The 20,461-nt window shown below is 36.9% G+C and overlaps 1 protein-coding gene across 5 annotated transcripts in view; it reads left to right on the top strand.

Moving 5' to 3' along the window:
• The window catches only part of LOC127652910 (retinoic acid receptor alpha-B), a 153,900-nt gene that overhangs the window by 49,988 nt on the left and 83,451 nt on the right, over positions 1-20,461 (top strand). For all 5 annotated transcript variants that reach the window (XM_052139356.1, XM_052139361.1, XM_052139357.1 and 2 more), the window contains one exon: positions 15,677-16,475. In XM_052139356.1, the coding sequence (XP_051995316.1) occupies positions 16,307-16,475 (169 nt within the window). In that variant the 5' untranslated portion in view covers positions 15,677-16,306. The remainder of the gene's footprint in view (positions 1-15,676; positions 16,476-20,461) is intronic.

Below are 20,461 nucleotides of genomic sequence, written 5' to 3' on the forward strand. Positions count from 1 at the left end.
AATTTGTGTGCCACTAGCATCACCAAATGGATTTGCAAAGAAAAAAAAAAAAGGTTTTTCCAACAATCCCCACATATGCCTTTGGTCACATAAATGGATAGTCCTGCCCCAAATTCACACCATTGGTTGAGCCAATGATGTCATAGGTAAAGCAAGCTTTTTTGTTGGTACATCAGAACTTCTCTTTCTTTGCTGTAAAAATTTTGCAACATAATGGCTGTCTCAAAATCATACCCTAATAAAAAAAAGTACTGTATGTGAGATTTAGAAGGTATCAGAATGTATGTCCATGGTACTGTGGCAGAGTGGAAATATACCGTGGTACTTTAAGGATCCGACACAATCCCTTATGGCACAATATACAACAGTTATTTCCAGTCCTTGAATTTGATTGGACGAGAGACGTTCCATGAGCACTGATGGTCTGACACCATCAGCACTCCGACGCTCCACTATTTGTGTGTATCACTCCGCTTGTGTTTGTGCTGTTCTAAACTAAATTGTTATAGCAGTGCAGATCTGTTAAGAGCTATGGTTTGTCTTTTTTTTTTTTTACATTTCATATGGCAAAAGATCATTTTTGTGTGTAATATGAGCTAGTTCGGTGACGTGAATCTGTGTCAGCCGTTTACATACAACAGCTCTTTGTGATCGCTTACTACACTACTCAAGCTAAGAAATAGCTTTAAACAGCTTTAAACAAACAGTTTCCACACTTACGGCTCATCACAGCTGAGAGACTGATTAATTACACAATAGCTGCTGTTTAAAAAGGTGAAGGACATTGCCGTTTCTATAGTGATCAACTCTTGCACACTGGAGAAATACCCCCGCTTGGACTCTATTTTTCCACTGAGAAAGCTGACCTTCAGAAAGCTGACAGCATCTTTGCTTTGGTGTGGCAACAGGTGATCGTACATGCTCCATCTCTCTCTCTCTCTCGCTCGCTCTCTCTCTCACACACACACATCCATCTTTGTTCATCCTATAACTTGTTCGAAACAGCACAAGCCGTGAAACTATTTCTGAAGTGACATTTTTTTAATTACTAATGGAGGCTTGGACGCATCATTTGGTTTGAACCAGCAATAGCATAATCTGATCCGTCGCATAAGAAAGTAGTTCCATGCACAAATGCATTTTTTATAACCATACTTAGTTTTTCCACATTTTTTTAAATTTACTTGTTCATTGAGCTGTTGTTTATAAGCAATATGACACTCGCAATCATGCTATATGGCCCTAAATCAGCACTGCTGTGATTACCTACAGCACTCGGCCTGCGGCCGTATCACAGCAATGCTGATGTAGGGACATATCACTCTTTTGCTCGTGTGATATTGCTTAAGTATAAAATGGCTGCTCGTTAAAGTGAACCAGGTGTGACAGGTGTGGTGGAAAACCAAGTATGCAGAGACGTTTGAGGAGCAAGATTTGTCATTGTGTACTGTGAGTAATGGGAACACCATTGGAGGAGAGAGGACAAAACCAAAAAAGGGACTGATAATCAGCACTTCCTGCAGCATGATATAGATAGAATTATATACCGGGACAAAGCTACCAAACAGGCAACTCAAGTTGATGTGGAGTACAGAACCTGACCCGCCGAAGTGCTCTACTAGTACAGAGTTTTATTGGAGCTAATTGTCAAAAGGTAAAGGTTGATCTTCTGACCTGCCTAGATTCCCTTATTTTTTTACTCTTTCTCTGCTCTCCTACATCTATTGCCTCACTCATCCAGGTACATGCAAACTCTCCAGACTCAATGCAGCCTCATTCCACTACCCCAAAACACCTGAACACATATTCTCACACACCAAAATGTTGATTGTAATGGTAATTTGTTTTTTGATTCATATGGACTATTGGCATTAACATTGATCTGTTTGATTGGTTGTTGTTTTTGGAATAAACAAACCAAGGATTAAGGTATTGATAATTGTGTTATATTTCTGTGTTTTATGTGGTTTCTTATTTTTGCTGAGATCGGTGTTTTTTTAGAGAGCTGTCCAGGGTTCAATTATTACATATAATGCTTTAATATAATGCTTTTGCACCCGAATTTCATAAAAAATAATTTTCTTAAATTTATTTTGGGGCCACCACCATTGCAGTACTTTGATATACAGTGATGTGAAAAAGTATTTCCTGATTTCTTCTAATTTTGTGTATTTTTCATACTAAATTGGTTTAGATTTTCAAACGAGATATAACATAAAACTAAGGCAACCTGAATAAACATAAAATACAGTTTTTATATATAAATTGTTGAAGCAAAACATTTATCCAACACCTTTTTGGCTCACTCTTTTTTGCAGAACTGCTTTAGTTCAGTCATATTGGAAGGTTTTTGCGCATGAACTGCCCATTTAAGGTCCTGCCACAGCATCTCAATCGGGTTCAAGTCAGGACTTTGACTAGGCCACTCCAAAACTTTAATTTTGCTTCCTTTGAGCCATTCAGAGGTGGACTTACTCCTATGCTTTGGATCATTGTCTTGCTGCATAATCCAGTTGCACTTGAGCTTTGGCTTTGGCTTTTTTGTGACTTCCTGGATGAGTTGTCGCTGTGCTCTTGGAGGTATTTTGGAAGGTCAGCCACGTCTAGGGAGGTTTGCTACTGTACCAAGTTTTCTCCATTTGGAAATAATGACTCTCACTGTAGTTCTTTGGAGTCCCAGACCCTTTTAAATAGCTTTGTAACCCTTCCCAGACTGATGTATTTTTTATCAACTTTTTCCTCATAATTTCTGGAAGTTTCTTTCGACCTTGGGATAGAGTGCTACAGGGTGAGAACTTTTAGCTAACTTAATGCTGCTTAAGAAGTTCTGTTTAGATGTTGATTTGATTGAACTGGGCTGCAGTAATCAGGCCTGGGTGTGTCTAGTCCAGCTGACCTCAATATGAATGCAGTTTAATAGATTTGGGGATTTAGTAACTAAAGGGGCAAATACTTTTTTGCTTCAATAAATAACATTATCATTTAACAACTGTATTTTGTGTTTACTCAGATTGCATTTGTTTTGTTAGATTTTGTTTGAATTTTTTAAACAAATTTTGGGGAAAATACTTTTTCCCAGCACTGTATGTCATGGTACTGCATACTTATCATATTCATATATCTTGGTATTTACTTGCTACTCCAGGGTAAATCAAAGAATACTATTGTATTACCATGATGATAAGGTCCAAAATATCTTGTTTTGGACACCATAATCTTACAAAATTACTTTGGCCATACCATGATACAGTGAAGGCCTCAGATGGTAACACTGGTACACGGGAACTCAATATGTTGCTACAGAATGTTCAGGTACCCTGACATCAACCCCATTCTGGCGAGTTACTGACAAGTGCCATCTCCTATTAGACATCTTTGCAATTCCAAAGTGTTCACCTATTCATGTGGCATGACTGAGCACATTGCGGGAGCAGGCTAAGAGACCTGGGTTCTGGTCCAATGGGAACCAGGAAGTAACTGAGTTAACAATCAATGATGAGCATGATTCAGAGGTTGCATTTTTTTCCACTAAGATTACATTTGTTCTCCACTGATGTTTAGGGTTGGGGATTGCGTTAGGGTGCATTCTTTTTGACTGTATTACATTATTTACAAGTAAAAACATGTCTCTTTACAACTCGCTTTTTGCACCACTTCAACATTTATGGGACACTTCACCCAGAAACTGAAGCTCACACAAACCCATCCTTTCAACAACACTTCCTGCTTTGGCCACTGGTTTGAATTTTGGTAAACAAAGACTGAGTTTAGCCAAAGAACCGAATTCTCAATGAGATCATTCTGTCATGTTACATGGTATGTACATGATACTCAAAGAATCAAAAAGGTCAAAGAATGCCATGTGCATGCTAGTGTACCTTTGTGTATACCGTAATTTCCGGACTATAAGCCGCAACTTTTTTCTCACGCTTTGAACCTCGCGGCTTATACAATGACGCGGCTAATATATGGATTTTTCCCGCTTTCAAATGTATAAAAACATTCTGTGACGTGCTCAATTTTTTGGCGGCGTGAAGCTTTCATTAGACCAATGAAATTGCCGAACGGGTTAAGGTCAAAACTACTTTTTTTGTTTACTGTTTAGATTAAATCGAGCGTGCTCAAACTTCCCATCATTCTGATTACGGTAGTAATTTTGTCACCCTCACCATGGCAAAGACATGGAGAAACGCATATGATGCTGCTTTCAAGTTGAAGGTGATTGATCTGGCTGTTGCACGGGAGCTTGGTCTTAATGAGTCGATGATAAGACATTGGAAACAGCAGCGTGAGGAATTGACTCAGTGCAAAAAGACAACTAAATCTGAGGCTATTCAACTCCGACACCGAAGGAGATGACTTCAGTGGTTTCAGTGCACAGGATGAGGAAGATAGTGACCAATGACTTTCTTGGTAGGCTACTATTTACTGCAAATGTTTTATTACAAGCCGTGTGTGGCAGCGGGGGCGTGGTCAAGCGCCCGTCCGGGAGAGAAAAGCTGTTAGGGCGCTTAAATTATGTCTAACACCGGTGTGTAATTTCATGTGCCCTGCTTCACATGTCCTTCTTGGGAAAACTGTCACACGGGCACCAGTGTGATAGTTTTCAATAGGGCACTTGACGTTCCAGGTAAGGCTTTTAATGGCCACAGCAATGTTTACAATCAATTTTATAAAGTTTCTCAATTCTTCTATGCGTCAACACTAGACTGACGTGTGTCACTCTCTCAGCTCTGTGGCTGCTGACTTTTTATGCCGCTCTCCCCATGCTTACTGAAATTAGACACCGGTGTTAGACATAATTTAGCTCAGGTGTAAGCGCCCTTACCGCTTTTCTCTCCGGACGGCGCTTGACCACGCCCGCTGCCACACCGTGTTTCGTTAAAGCCTATTTATTTTTGTTACAAGCCGTGTTTCTTTAAAGCCTGAGTAAAGTTCATTTGTTTCAATGTACCGGTAGGCACCTGCGGCTTATAGACAGGTGCGGCTTATTTATGTTCAAAATAATATTTTATTTAAAAATCAGTGGGTGCGGCTTATATTCGGGTGCGCTCAATAGTCCGGAAATTACGGTAATTGAAATGCTCCCTTGGCTTGCTCTATATGGCAATGTACATGTCAATTTAGCTCTCCGTCTCTTTCTTAAAGGCGATAGTGCTTGTTTAGTGGATAGATTTATTACCTCTGCTCATCTTATACCTATAGTAATGACCTTTGAAAATTCCCTCTCTCTCTCGAACCTCCCTCTCTCCCACTTGTATCTTTTACCACATGTCTGTAGTCTCAATTAATTTCCCTTCATTTCATTTGGCTGTCTTAATGGACGAGGGGAAGGGGAAATAGAGCCCATTACTGTGCTATGGACTTTCATCATCTGTGTCTGTCCTTCTCTCCCCCAACCTCTCTCTCTCTCTCTCTCCCATGGGTCTCTAATGGCTAATGCTAATGAGCATAGACATCTTTAACAAAAAGACATTGAACCAAAAACAACTCTCTATTTCCTCTATTTGAGAGAGGAAATTGTGTTTTACGGTTCTCTCTCCCTCTCTCTCTGTCTAGGCTTGTGTGTGTGTGTGTGTGTGTGTGTGTGTGTGAGTGTGAGTGTGATAGTGAGTGTGTTTTGCAAGCACTTTATCTCAGAGTGATGCTTGTAGACATGGCCAAGCCAAGTACAATGTATTGACCTCTGGCCTTGAACAAATGCTAATCAATGAGTCCAGCAGAGTCCAAGTCCAGGAAATCCTAGGGGACAACATTTAAAACCCCCTGCTTTCGTGGTCTAGACAGCAGGCCAAACCCTTCTTTAGAAATAATGTACTATATAAACTTTCATTGGCTGATTTAACCCAATAACTTACCCCCTTATATCTTGTCAGGTAGGTTTCAAGGTCTGTTCCCTTAAAGGCATAGTCGTTCCAAACCTGATGACTATCTATAACCTGTAGAACACAAAAGTAAATTTTTTGTAATGAAAGGCATTGAGGACAGGGGCTGTCAAGCTCTGAAATGTCAAAAATGTATCATAAAATTGGTCCATGCTCCTTGTGTGATATATTCCAAGACTCCTGACGATATCTGATAGATTTGTTTGAGGAGTAGACAGAAATTTAAGAGGGTGAGTGTGAACTATTCTTTAAATTTTACCTTCTACATACCCTGCCTTCATTATTTCTGCACTAGTCCATACGCCCTGTTTTTTCTTTTGAAAGGTTGCCAGATGTTCTTACCTTTACTCCCCTTTAATGTGTGGTCTTTTTCCAAGGGCTTTTGGCTTGACGTATCTTGCAGCACACTAACTGTCCCCAGAGGAGCGTTCTCATGGAACGTGTCAAATTCTTCCTTGCATGCGCTCACACATTTCTCTGCCTGTCTTTGCAGTTTGGCTGCACACATGGATTGAGGGAGTTTTTATATATATAGTGTGTGTGTGTGTGTGTGGTGTGAGTGGATGTCGGACAGATTAGGGAGTGTTTTATAAGGGCGGTTTCTTCCCCAGTGGTTTTGGTTTGTTTGTAGCAGGAGAGCAGCTGGCCCTGTGGTCGTATGTCATTGTGTGAGTATTTGTCTCTTTTTATGTCTGTGCATGTATGAATATTTTTTTACATTTTTTTTTTTATATGCCTTTTGCCAGTGATAATTTGAGACCCAATCTGGTCTCGTAGAATCATGTTACTATACCTACACTTTTGCAAAAAGACTCGTTGTATGTATCACAACAGTTTCCTGGTGAAATAAAAAAATAAGAGGCATTAAAACAACAATGGCTTTTATTCACTTTGACACAGATCACAAGGAAAGCAGCATATTATTTGTTCATAAACACTTTTCACCTGGCACACAGTGCTATATTATTTCATCTAAACACTTATTAGAGCGTGTGAATTGTAAGGTGATGCATTTTAATGTACGCATTACGTAACTAACCACATTTACATGCTTGTTTAAGATCAAACTACTCACTAGAGTAGCTACTAGAGCGTTGCACTTGTGATGCAAAGGAGCAGGGTACAATGTGCGAGTCAGGAGTTTCATAGAAGCTCCACAAAATGAGGTGGTTATTTCAGCTATTGCATTGTTTTTGTGCCCCTTGACAGGCACTGCGTGAAGGGATACCACACGAAGGGGTGTTCCAAACGAAAGTAAGCAACTCAAGCCCTCCACGAAGGGCCCTTCCTCAAGGCCGTTAGTGAAGGGTACATGCGATGGTCACTTCGAGGAAGAAATTTGACCATTTATGATCATGTGACATGTCCTCGGGATATATTTTAAAGCAAGGTTGACTATCAGAATATATTACATGTTCAAACGCTCGGGAAAGCGCTATAGCCTTTTTATAATGGATACTTCTCCTCCGCTGTTTACATTTGTACTTATGCATTAGATAGTAGACAGCCATAAACAGAGAGATACTCCAAAAACAGGGTACATTTTTTTTCTGTAGGCTAGGACAAAACCTGTTATTATTTTTATTTTATTTTATTATGTTTGATTTTTTTTATGAATTTATTATCAAGACCTCTCATACACCAAATGGCTTTCTGCGGGAAACGTTCATTCATGTGTTTTGTATGCATTTATGTACAGATATATTACTATTATTATTATTATTAAAACAGCAAATTAACAGCAATAAATTAGAGATTCCTGTTGTTAGAACAGCCGAGCTGCGTCGTTATGGTAACGTTTCAGGTGAAGTGGAAATGACGTATGTCTTTCATTACTTCCTTCATCCAGGGTGTTCCAAATGACCATACATGAGACTCGAGTGCCCTGCTCCCTTCAGAGTTCCCACTTCAAGGGCTCCGCCCTTCAAAGGGAGTAGGGCATAGGGATGCTCACTTCCCTTTGAAATTCACCCATAATTTCATTTTGCAGAAATGTCGCCACAGTCAGTGTTGGGTGTTATCCAATTACAAAGTAATTAGTTACTGTAATCTAATTACTTTTCATCAAAAGGAAGTGTAATGCTCTACTTGTAATCAGATTACAGTTACTGGCTTTCAATTAATTTAGTTATTTTTAAGTACATCATAGGGTTATGCTTCTTTCTAATATATTATTTATGTAGAATACATGAATTATGGCCCTGTCATTGTGAAGGAGAAATGTTAGGTGCTGAGTGTATGACTTGTGTGCAACAATGAACAAGAAATATTAACAATATTTTGAATTTGTTACAGAAGTAATTAGTCATTTGTAGTGGATTATTATTTGTAAGTAATTTACCCAACACTGGCCCTAGTCAGGTAATTTTCATGAGATTAGGCTGATGAGACCCCTAGAAAGATCAGTGGTAGCTATATCAGTGAAACTAATTAACTTCTTTGGTTTTAGCTACTAGAATCTTACAACAACTAGCCATAGACTAGAATATATAGAATACAGTTTATGCTTTCTGTGCACTATTGTACAACACAGTGAATCTTTTATCATGAAACTACAGCAAAGTAAAGTCTGTTTTTGAAATTAGTACTCTGAATCACACATTGTTTCATTACAGCACAACTGTGACACCTGACATGATTGCTGGAGATAATATTATATTACTGCATCAATGTAATGGTTGCACAGAGATTGGGAGAAAGAGATCCAATCAGCAGAAAGATTTGTGAAAATTATAATGCCTAAATTAAAATCACTAATAGGCCATTTTGGATAGGTTTATTGGTTATTTCGAAATAAAATCCAGAAAGAGCTGCAAACTGTTACTGCTTCTGATTCACTTTGCAGGTTGCATGTATTTTTAATGATTAAGTCTGTTGCCGGGTTATAGTTTGGCAAGGTAATGTACAATAAATGCTGTTGGCAGTTGCAATCTACCCCAACACATGCACACCACTGCTGCTGAATGCTGGTCTCAAGGTTTTACTGGCTGTGACATTCAAGTCATTAGTACAAATATGTGAGACATGGACCAGTGCCACGGGCAACTGTGGAAAGTGAAAGAAAAATATTGAGGTGTGTGTGTGTGTATGTGCGCCTAAATTAGGTCCACATGTCTTTCCCAATTATGCTGAAATAGCAAAGGTCAAGGTTCCTGAATCTTTGGTCATGAACCTTGACCTTTTATTATTGCATATTTCCCCCCAGTCCACCAATTTCTCTCTCTCTCTCTCTCTCTCTCATCCACTCATCATCACCCTTAAGATATGCCATTTTTATCCCCTGTTGTCGTTCAAAAATAGTGTGTCTCCATAGTACAAGAAACAAGCACCCAGCATGCAAGCTTGTTGTCAAGCACATAGTGTACTGTCACCTTCAGGCTTATAACACACTTTCTGAATATGTACACACACCCACACAGATGTTACGCATACTGCTGGTTAAGGCAAGTACTTAAATATTCAGAAGTGCAGATTATGAAGGGACAGAGATGATCTGTTGAAGAGCATGCATGAGAAATTTTGAGGACATTGTGAGGACAGTATGTGTATATTAAACAATATTTAAATACAAAATTCATGTCAATGTTCATACATTCTATATGTCCATATTAGTAAGATCGATAATTATCAGAGACTGTGTAGCAGAGATGAGATATGAGACACTTCTATTAACATTAATGGAATTGGAACGCCCAACGGATGTAGAAAGGAAGTCCGGCCTTATAGGTAAAATAGCCAATCCCCTTTTAGAGACAGACAGCCTGTCAATCAACTCGAGAACGTGCCTGCGTTTTAGCTATAAAAGCTGGGAAAATTAAATTTTTTAGCCTTATCTGAGGTAAAGAAGTACAATTTATGATACCAGTGTTGTCAGATTTTACTACCGATTTGAAATATGTTCTTTGATCATTTTTGAGAATTCGGTTTTCCCCCATTTAAGTAGATTGCAGCTGTACTTTCATGACTGGAAATAGCTTCCCGGGAGCATTCCAAAGATGGCAGCTAGTGGACTGACTTGCAAGAAAGACTTTGTTATTACTTACTAATTAGTTCTGATGGCAGAGATATAGATTTCTAAATGTTTTGCATTTTGCCAACTATTCTATCCAAAGCAACCTATATATTTTAGCAGTACTAGCATTCTTTGGGAATCAAACCCATGTCATTGGTGTTGCTAGCAACTTGCTGTACCAGTTGAGCTAGAATAAAACTTCTAATGAAACATTTCTATCCTATATGTGAGAGGTTGACATGTCATGTCTTTTACCCAGGACACCATAAACAAGTAAACGTATGTCTGCGAATAGATTTTTGAATTTATAGTGGAGTTTAGTTCATCAGTAGTGTGTACTTGAATTTAAGCCTGAAAAGTTCAGTTTGCAGTATGTTCAGTAATTATCTGGAACATTTTTTATTGTGTGCGTGAATAAAATATAGAAAAATGACATAACCTTTCATTTTAAAATATCCCTTCCATCATATTTTAGCAACACTGCAAATTTTGAGGTCAATGCAGAATAAACAAATCAGGTATGTTAAACCGATCATGTCTGTAAAATAGATACAGTATGGTTTTGTTATAAGTAATGGCGAATTATTTGGGTACCTTTTTATAGGAAAGTTTATTCAAACAGCCAGAAGTGATATTATCTTTAAGAACTTCGACAGGTCCAGTCAGTTTTGTCTAGTGAATATTATCAACATGGGCTCTTCATTATTATTTTTTTCAAATAATACACAACACTGTTAACACAAATATACAATATATATATATATATATATATATATATATATATATATATATATATATATTTTTTTTTTTTTTGTTTTGTAAATTTAAAACTTAAAGTTGAAGTGTGTAATTTCAGTGCCACTTGCCTCATCAAATGGAATTGCAAAAATATTGACTTTTTAAACAGGTTTGCCAAACCATCCCCCCATCAGCCATTGGCTGGACAAATGGATAATCCCACCCCAAACTCACACAATTGGTTGAGCCATTGTTGCTCTGTCAGGCTGGTTGGGATGCTCAAACAAACAGCAAGGGTTTGATAGAGCCACAGTGTTTACACTTTTTGGCAAAATCAACTTATGAATGGCTTATAGTTGACTCTTCACATTAAATTGTGATAGGAGAATGTGTTTAAACCTCGGACTAATTACACACATTATTTTATGTATTATTAATGTATATAACTTGTGAGTATGTGTACGTCAGTGTTTTTGCTGATATATGCACTTTCTGCAGTCTTGCGTGATTGATTAACATATGAAGTTGTGTGTGTGCTTTCACATGCTTTTATTGTTTGTGTGTGTCCCTCATCCACTTTTAGCAAACACAAGCACCTACAATTATGTCTGTCACTTCAGCTGACAAGTGGTTTGGTTCTAATTGTGTGTGTAATTATGAAAATGTGCATTTAAATGTCTGCATGAAAAAGGGGTGCTGATTGCAAATAATAAAATGCAACTAATCATATAATTGTGTATAGTTATGATGTGTATAGCCAATACATGGGCTTATTAATTTTTAAAGAGAAGGAGAAAGCGCTTTAAATATACTTTGTTGTTAATGTCAAAGGCCGTGCTTACAATCAATCTCTATGGCATAAAAGTTAAGCTGTGCATTTTACAAAATTTTCAGTTTTCCTATTCAGCCTACGTCATGTTAATAATTTTGCATTTTTGGGGCCTATGCAGTTCCTAGAAATAGTATATTGCAATTAATATAGTTCTTTTGAAATGAAATTGAAATTAATATATTTCAAAACACATTAGATTTTAAATGTATTTTTGTTTAATTTTGTTTGCTAAAAATGTTGTTACTGTGTTGGGTCACCAGTTGATGTCTGATGCAAACTCGGTGTCGAGGCAAAACCAGATGTGAACCACTGGTATTGTTGATATATTTAGAGAGGAGATTGGGGTGAAAGATATGACTTGTTCATTATCAATTACTAATTTCAAGTACAACTATTTGATTTCATTGAGTATATTGTTGGTGTACCAAACCTTTTCAATCAGATGTATAGCTCCTCTTCTCTTTGTGTCTCTGATTTTGTTTTTTTTCTGTCTTTATTGTTCTCCCTGTCTTTCTCTCTCTCACACATATACACACACACACACACTGGGTCCACTAATCTCTCTTTATCACACATTCTCAAACACTCTCTGGCATTGAATTAGTTTGAATTAGTGAGTTCATTGCTATGTAAAGGGGACCTGTGGGGTTTAACCTACTTAGTGTGGCGTTTAATAATATATGAGTGAGATTTGAGAGCTGTGTGCAGCACAATAAGGTGTCTTCACTTGCTCTTTTTCTGCTTTGATCTCTCCCTCTCGCTGCCTTCTACTTTTTCTCCCTCTTTCTCTCTCGCATACATTACTGCTTCGAGCTCTATCTCGAGCGGAACCACCATGATTCTTTGCATGCCTTCAGGGAAATTCATAATCCATATTCCATATGGAAGCAAATTTGAATTATATTTGAGTATATGTTGAGTAGACTGGAGAATAGATGAGTAGAGTCAAGCAAAAAGATGAAAGATAGAGATATAGTAATATAAATGGGCCAGTGAACGTAAGGACTTAGTTTGGAAGACCATAATATCTGGTCACCAGCACATATTGTGTTTTGGATGCTGGGGCCATATTGCAGAAACATCCTAGATTTCTAACAGAAGAATCCTAGATTTCTGTTTAGTAACCATGGTGTTTTCAGAATAACAACTTTGGCTTGAATATCTGGTAACACTTTAAAACAAGGTTACATTTGTTAACATTAGTAGATGCATTAGGTTTCATGAACTACCAATAAACATTTTTTTTTTACTGCATTTATTAATTTTTGTTAAAGCTGAAGTATGTAACTTTTTCTGCATTAAAATGAGCCTGTCTCCAAAGTCTATTTTTAAAAATGCGGTGTAGTTTTATTCATAATAGCCAAGAAGTGCAGTCAGATTTTGTGTCGTTTTTAAAGGCGGAGACTTAATTTTATGCTGTACACAGAAAAAAGCTTGCAGGAACCTCATTGTTTGTTAGATCATCTTCAAATTTGAAACATAACTTCTTTAGACTTGTTGCTTTGAGAACATTGTATTTCTGGGTTGTCTTGGCACTTTTATTATTGTTTTTTTAGATTATAAAAAATATTTTGTGTTCAGCACAAAATATTTCCATTACTATAAACTTCAGCTTCTCTAAATGTACAAAAATAACAACATATTACTAATTCTGAAAATTGGGAAATAAAGCCCAAAGTGTCTTCTTTCAAAAGATACTACAACTGTGTCCATACTCCAAAGGGTCCAGTATTTAAGTTCAGATATGTCATTTTCATGGTTTGTGCTCAAAAAGGGGGTGTGTATCAACAGGTTAAAAATGTATTACTTTATGTTGAATTGAATATAACCTAAGATAAACAAATTCTTTATAAGTATTGTTCATTGTTAGTTCATGTTATCTAATGTTGTTAACTAATATTAACAAATGGAACCTTATTGTAAAGTGTTACCGAATATCTTTTCTTAAGGCCATGTCCACATTAATATGTTTTCGTTGAATAATGGGTTGTTTTTTATACATTTACGTCTCTCATCCCAACTGGAATGGCGTTTTCCTCCACCGAGAGCTGTGCCACTCTCTAGTACATCCTGGTCTTTTTGTAGCAGGGGGTAGACGGGTGGTGGAATTGAGAAAATGCACAATAGGCTTGCAGACAGACCGACTGATTGCAGATAGAAAGTTCTTTTCTCATCACTGGTCCTTCAAACAGTATTTTTCTCCTTCTCTCATAGCTCGTGCGCTCACATTTCCAGGTTATGCCCGGATAGATAGTGTTAATGAGGGTTTTTGACAGACGGTCTGTGTGAAGATCCTGCTCTGTGCTCCTGAGGGAACTCAACAGTTAACAAGCTCACTGGGGAAGGCCTTGGCAGCATTTTCCCACGCTGTCAAGCTGGGTTCAGGGCTTCAGAACAACCATTGAGTGTTAAAATTGTAGTCTTCCTCTCTTTCTTACTTTAACTCGACAGTTTATTTACACTTAACTTCAACTGAAAGGCATGGTGTCAAATTCTAGATGTTTTGTGAGCTGTTCCAGATGTATTGATGTCTGTCAGCAAAACCGTAAGAAACATTCAGACTCTAGACCATATTTTAGCATCACATCTTAGCTAAACACTTGAAATAATGGTCAAATAATATAATGGTCAATGCCATTTCCAATATTTAGAGAGAGCAAGTTGGCAGATAGCTGATATATATTTATACAAAATCTGATTGTTCGAGTGTCTTTTTTAAGAGTGTTGATATTTGCTATAACAGCACTGGGACGCTTCATTTGTTGGTATCATTCCGCTTGTCTTTATTCAGTTGATACTGCTTTGACTTAATTGTGTGTAAGTTACTTTATATGAATTTTTTGCTTAATAAACTGTTGTGTAAAATCAATGTCACACTTGCAGACGTGCTGTTAGACTAGGTGTGATATTACTTTTATGCAACAGATCTATAAACAAAGTTCATATTGAGTAACTTACGATTCACAAAAGATGTGGCCAATTAGTTTGTATATTTTACATTGTATTTACTCAAAAAATAATGGAAACAGATATTGTGCATTATCCAATTGATAAAGGATTTTGGTATATATTAGATTCGACACAAGGGAGTGCAAACATTAGTGTTAATAAGCCCAACTGACTCAATATTTGGTATGGACACTTTTGCCTACAAAACAGCACCAATTCTCCTACTTACACCTGGACACAGTTTTTCTTGGTTGTTGGCAGATAGGATGTTCCAAGCTTCTTGGAGAATTCACCACAGTTATTTTAATTATTTAGGCTGTTTCAGTTGCTTCTGTCTCTTCATGTAATCCCAGACTGTCTCAATGTTCAGTGGAGGCTCTGTGAGGGCCATGCCAGCTGTTGCAGAGCTCCCTGTTCTTCTATTTTATTCTATTTGCAAAAGGAATGTTTGGGAGTCTAACATTTATATTTCCTATTGACACTGAAGATATAAATAACCATATTAAGACAAATGTTTTTATTAACAGTACTGTGTGTATATATATATATATATATATATATATATATATATATATATATATATATATATATATATATATATATATATATATATATATATATATGCATATGCATGTACACACATATTATACATGGTATTTGATACTCAAGCAGGTGCTGTTGTTTCAGTGATTGACTTGATTGACATTTGACATTACTACAGTATTTGATGAAGAAACAATGTGGGATTTAACTATAGCAAGTCCAACACATGAACAGTATGATATAACTATTGTCATTTGGGTGTACTACTGAAATTATTGTTTCAGTTGTGCATCAATTTAGACTCCATATCTGCCTGAGAAAATGCTTTTTATTATGTGTTATGTGGAGCTCGATATGCGTTTAACAGTCAGTTGTGTCTTATGAAATTTCATTGTGAAAGCAATGAATCCTGTTCTAGATTTGTCCTGATATGTTATATTTTCTCTTTGATATATGAAAAATATTTTTATTTTATTATTGTTTTGAAAAATATTTTGAAAATGTTATACTATCTGGGCATTTTGTAGATCCCTTTGTGATAGACACAAGTGCCAGGTCTCTAAGGAACCAAATGGTGTTTGGTGAAATTCCCATGATTAATCGGCCTGTCACTGCTTGTAATATTCTTAAAATGCATGCATGCAAACAAGTTTGTTTATTTGTACCTGACAACTATAAAATATCTCCCTCTCTCTTTCTCTCCACCCTTTTTCCTAGGTCAAAAAATAAATTCACTGTGTTGGACTGACACTCTGACAGGTTTGACCCAAGAGCATTTTGTGACCTCTGGAGCACCACTTCTCATTTCCTCTTGCATCAGTTTGTCCTAACCGGTCCTCCTAAAACCTGCTGGATTTGAGTCAACTCCTTAAATTTCAGTTATAGACTGCTGTATAACAGGCCCTCCAATCCTCTCGAGTTCTAACCCAACCTTAACAGAGCCATCCAGCTACCATTACCAGCCTTCACAGGAGGACATACAGACAAACAGTGCTGGACTTTACTGCCTCACTCTTTTATTGCAAGAACTTTAGTATTACATCCAGGGAGTTACATAACACCAAAACAAAGACTTGTACACCTGTGAGCACTCACTCTGATCGAATGGCGTCATAACCACTCAAACACACAAAAGATTGCCAATTATTTACCTATTCCACCTTTCTTACACACACACACGCACACACACACGCACACACACAATAGCAAGCGCACACACAGACAATACATTAGTATTTGGTAATACTAGTTGGATTACCAAAGTAGCTCACGATGGGAAAGTAGATTTCTGACACCACGGATAGCCTGCACAGAGGTCTGGGACACAGTTTTGTGCCTGAACGTTCCATGTCTGGCAACGGCAACCCCTGTCCAAGCCCTGGAGGGTTGGGCAGCCCTCTCGGGGGCTTCCCCATGCACCACTACCCTTACTTCTTCCCTCATATGCTAGGGGGGCTCTCCCCTCCAGCCCTTTCAGGACTTCCTGTCAGTGGATACAGCACTCCATCTCCTGCAAGTGAGTTTCCTTTATTTCCTCTATGTATAGTGTGAAGTGTGCATCTGCAGTTTGCTGCTGTAGTAGATGATTTTTGGAATGTGAGAATCGTGAGTATGCTATTACAAAGCATACTTAAAAGCTACACACTAAAACACTTTACCCAGGGCTAATCATGCAGGACAGTTGCAGCACAGTTAAACCTTAAAGGTGAAGTGTGTAGTTTCTGTGCCACTAGCGTCACCAAACGGAAATGCTTGTTTTACAAACAAGTTTCCTGAAACACTCACCCTGTCTTTCACTGGTCGGATAAAACGATAGTCCCGCCCCAAACTCGCGCTATTGTATGAGCCAGCATTGCTGTGTTGAGCTGGTCGGGATACTCAAACAAACAGAATAATCAGTGTGTAAACTGTTTATACATGCAAACCAGTATGCTGATAATGAGCAAATACCATCTTATTAAAAAAATCCAACAAAACAAGAACCACATTTACATGAGATTTTAAATCATCTGATTATTCCCTGCTGTTGACGTCAAAATGTAAAGAGTAAAGTGTGCAAAGCTTGCAGACATTGGTTAAGCTGTAAGAATGTGCATTAAAAAAAACATTTGTGCTGATTTTTTTTTACTTTGATAAACTGTTTAATGCGATAGCATGACCAGTGATCACACACATTGTCAGCATACAAAACACAATCAGTGTAAGATTATGTATGGAAACGTATTCATTATGTTTTAAAGTGCTACAATGTTTACACTTTTTAAGGGAAATATACCTACAAATGGCTTAATAATAGAAGCCATAAGATCATATATCTGCATATTAAGCTGGGATAAAAAAGTACAAAAAAATTTTTCATTACATTATACACTTCAGCTTTAAGATTTAAGAAGGAATATTCCGGGTACAATACAAGTTAAGCTCAGTTGACAGCATTTGTGATTCTGTTGATTTCCACAAAAATAATTTTGAATTGTCCCTGCTTTTATATAAGCAAGCAAATATCTGGGTTCCAGTGAGGCACTTACAATGGAAGTGAATGGGGCCAATTTAAAGTAACATTAAATCTTCGGTTAAAACTTGTGTATTATTTAAGATGTAAACTTTATTAAATAATTTTATCATTGTGAAAAAAACTTGCTTTACTCATTTTAGGGTTTTAGAGTTTGTTGACATTACATCCTCATGGCAACAATGTTGTAAAATTGGCTATAATTTTACACAGAAATGGTTAGTAAGCAATTTTATCACACTAAATTCATGTCAACAGGCATATTGTTTACATCTTGTGGCTAGAGTTTTGAAACATGAGTATTTTAACGTTTATGGATTGGCCCCATCACTTCCATTGTAAGTGATTCACTGGAAGCCCGATTTCTGCTTTTTTTAAGAAAAGGAGGGATGAGTCCAAAACAATTTGTGTGGCAATGAAAATTATTCTGTAGAGATAGCTTAACCGGTGGGTCCAAAGGAGGGTGCTATATTGCGAAAAAAGTTTACGCTTAAAACGTTAAAGTCTCTGTATAAATAAGTCAGGCATATGAGGTATCATTTGAATTCTTATAATCTGAACTTTCAGAAATATCCATCACTTCTGCATTTATGTTACTTAAAATAACTTAAAATTAGGCCTCAAAACATTTGTGTCAAAAATTAGCAGAAATATTTTAATAAAAAGAAAAGTCCTTCACATAGCACATAAATGGACAAGTCATATATCAAACAAAAGCCCTCACTCTCAGGAATGTGACTGTACAGTTTATATCACAAAATGAAATATGATTCCTGTAAGTCATCAAATCCAAATGTCTCTTTTATGCTCTTATAACTGTTGCTGTAAGCCCCAAATAGCTAAAAACTTTATATATGCTTTTACCACAGGAGATTCTCTAAATATTCAACCATTGTTTATTTGCCAGTAAGCTTGCTTGGCTGAATAATCCAAAGTTAGATCTTAGATGTCCAGAACAAAATATGCCATCCAGAAGAAAAAACATGCATAACAAATCATCAGAAATATATGTTTTCGGCTTTGAATGATAAAATGTTTTATATCATCATGAAGGAGAGGATTTCAGCTTTCTAATGATACCTAGATTGAGCTTCTAATAACTGGAGTCTTTTTTTTTATAATTTGGGTGTTTCTCTGAAAAATGAGACATTTCTTTGCAAGAAGTCCACAGTATTTGTGAATGGTGACTTTTAAGTTTAAATTGCAGGTGGCAGCCCCCAAATGCACCACAGTTTATGGTACTGAACCAGAAATATTCCTGTTAGGTGTTCCTGGAGGAAGAGGAGATTTTAGTAGATAGTCATTAATAGCATGGATGGTCTTTTGCATTTATGCTCGCAACAATATAGTTAAGCGCAATATAAATCTATCCTTGCAAATTTGGTGATTGATATTGCTGTGTAAACTTTACAAATCATCCTCTGGCCATATTAAGATTGTGGCCTTAGGAGACCCTTGATTAAATACTGTTAAGTGGAATGTTGAAGACTAGCTACAATTTTTCAGCAATCACTATGGGAACATTTAAAATCCTTAGAGCGTGCAGGCTTTATGGCTTTGTTCTAAGTTAGCTCTTAATATATTTTAAATGTCCTGTTTCATCTTGCAGAATGGCTTGTGTGTTCATAGCTCTATAAATGTATAGTAGGTATGCTTGTAATCAATATGCTATAAATCTCTCTCTCTCTCTCTTTCTTGAGGTTTTGGTAGTTTGTTGGTTGTGATGGTCAAATCCACAGATCTGGTTGATGTAACTAACATGCATTTAGTTTAATCAACCTATGCACATGATTCCTGCTGTTTCTCGAGGCCCATTGCTTCAATGTGTCAGATCTCTTTGGTTTAAATCAGCCTATGTCTTGTATCTGTTGTTAAGCCTGTTCTGCACTTGAGGTGCAAAAACCACTGGAATGTTTTCATGCAAAACTGAGATGCCATGCTGCCCACTGTGCCTAGGGTTATGGGCGTCCTTATGTGAACCGTGTGTGTTTGCGTATCTGTTTGTGCATGAATACTTGCATGCAAGTACTTGATGATTACTGAACAAAACATAATAGACGGTTTCATCATTAGCATGGCTTCAATCATAGCTGCTTTAAAATGACCATTACTGGGACTAGGCGACATAACCAAACAAATTATAGCTTGATATTTGGCAGCATTTTGATAATGCTCTATATAGACCTGTATCAATGTTTATGTATTTGCTCTGAATGGCTTACATTTTTTTACTTATTTATTTATTTTATTAGAAGAACCATCCAATGCCAAACAACAACCCATTCCTGCAAACACAGAATGTTTGCCTTATGTTAGCGTATGGTTCCCGTTTGGTTATTTTTTCAGAACCAATTCCTAACGTTCTAGGAAAGTTGTTTGTCTTGATTTGTAGATGTAACAGTAAATCAGTGCTCCTAGAATGTTGAAGGGAGGTTTTTGTCTGACAACCTAATAAGAAATTAAACATTCTCTAATGGTTATTTTTAGGTTTTATTTTTATAACCATATTGTTGTCCAGTAGATTCAAAATGTTTAATATAAGAACTAAAACAGTTCAAATGTAGTTAAAAGTAACCAAAGCATGTTTCCCACTAAAAGAACACAGAGATGAATATATGATTTTAATTCATTTTATACATTATAAACACTAATGCTAAAAATATGAATTGTTCTGAGTAGGGAAAAATGTAATTACTTTAATAACTTTAATTTGGAACTTCAATTTAACTGAAACTGGGCATTTTCTCTCCATGCTTTGCATGAAACTCAACAGGGAGAGTCAATGTTAAAATGAAATACTATATATTAAGTGTTAGATTAATGTAATGGCTTACCATTATGGTGAATAGAGGAGCTTGACCTTAGGATGTGGACAGGTAAAATTTCAGATTGTTCTACAGTATAACGCTTAACTCATAAAGCAATTGCTATGCTTATCAAAGCATAGTGAGTCCAATAAGCATTCTGCATGCTATCATTCACTGTTATAG

This window comes from Xyrauchen texanus, chromosome 12 (assembly GCF_025860055.1).
Source record: "Xyrauchen texanus isolate HMW12.3.18 chromosome 12, RBS_HiC_50CHRs, whole genome shotgun sequence".
NCBI classification, from domain to species: Eukaryota; Metazoa; Chordata; class Actinopteri; order Cypriniformes; family Catostomidae; genus Xyrauchen; species Xyrauchen texanus.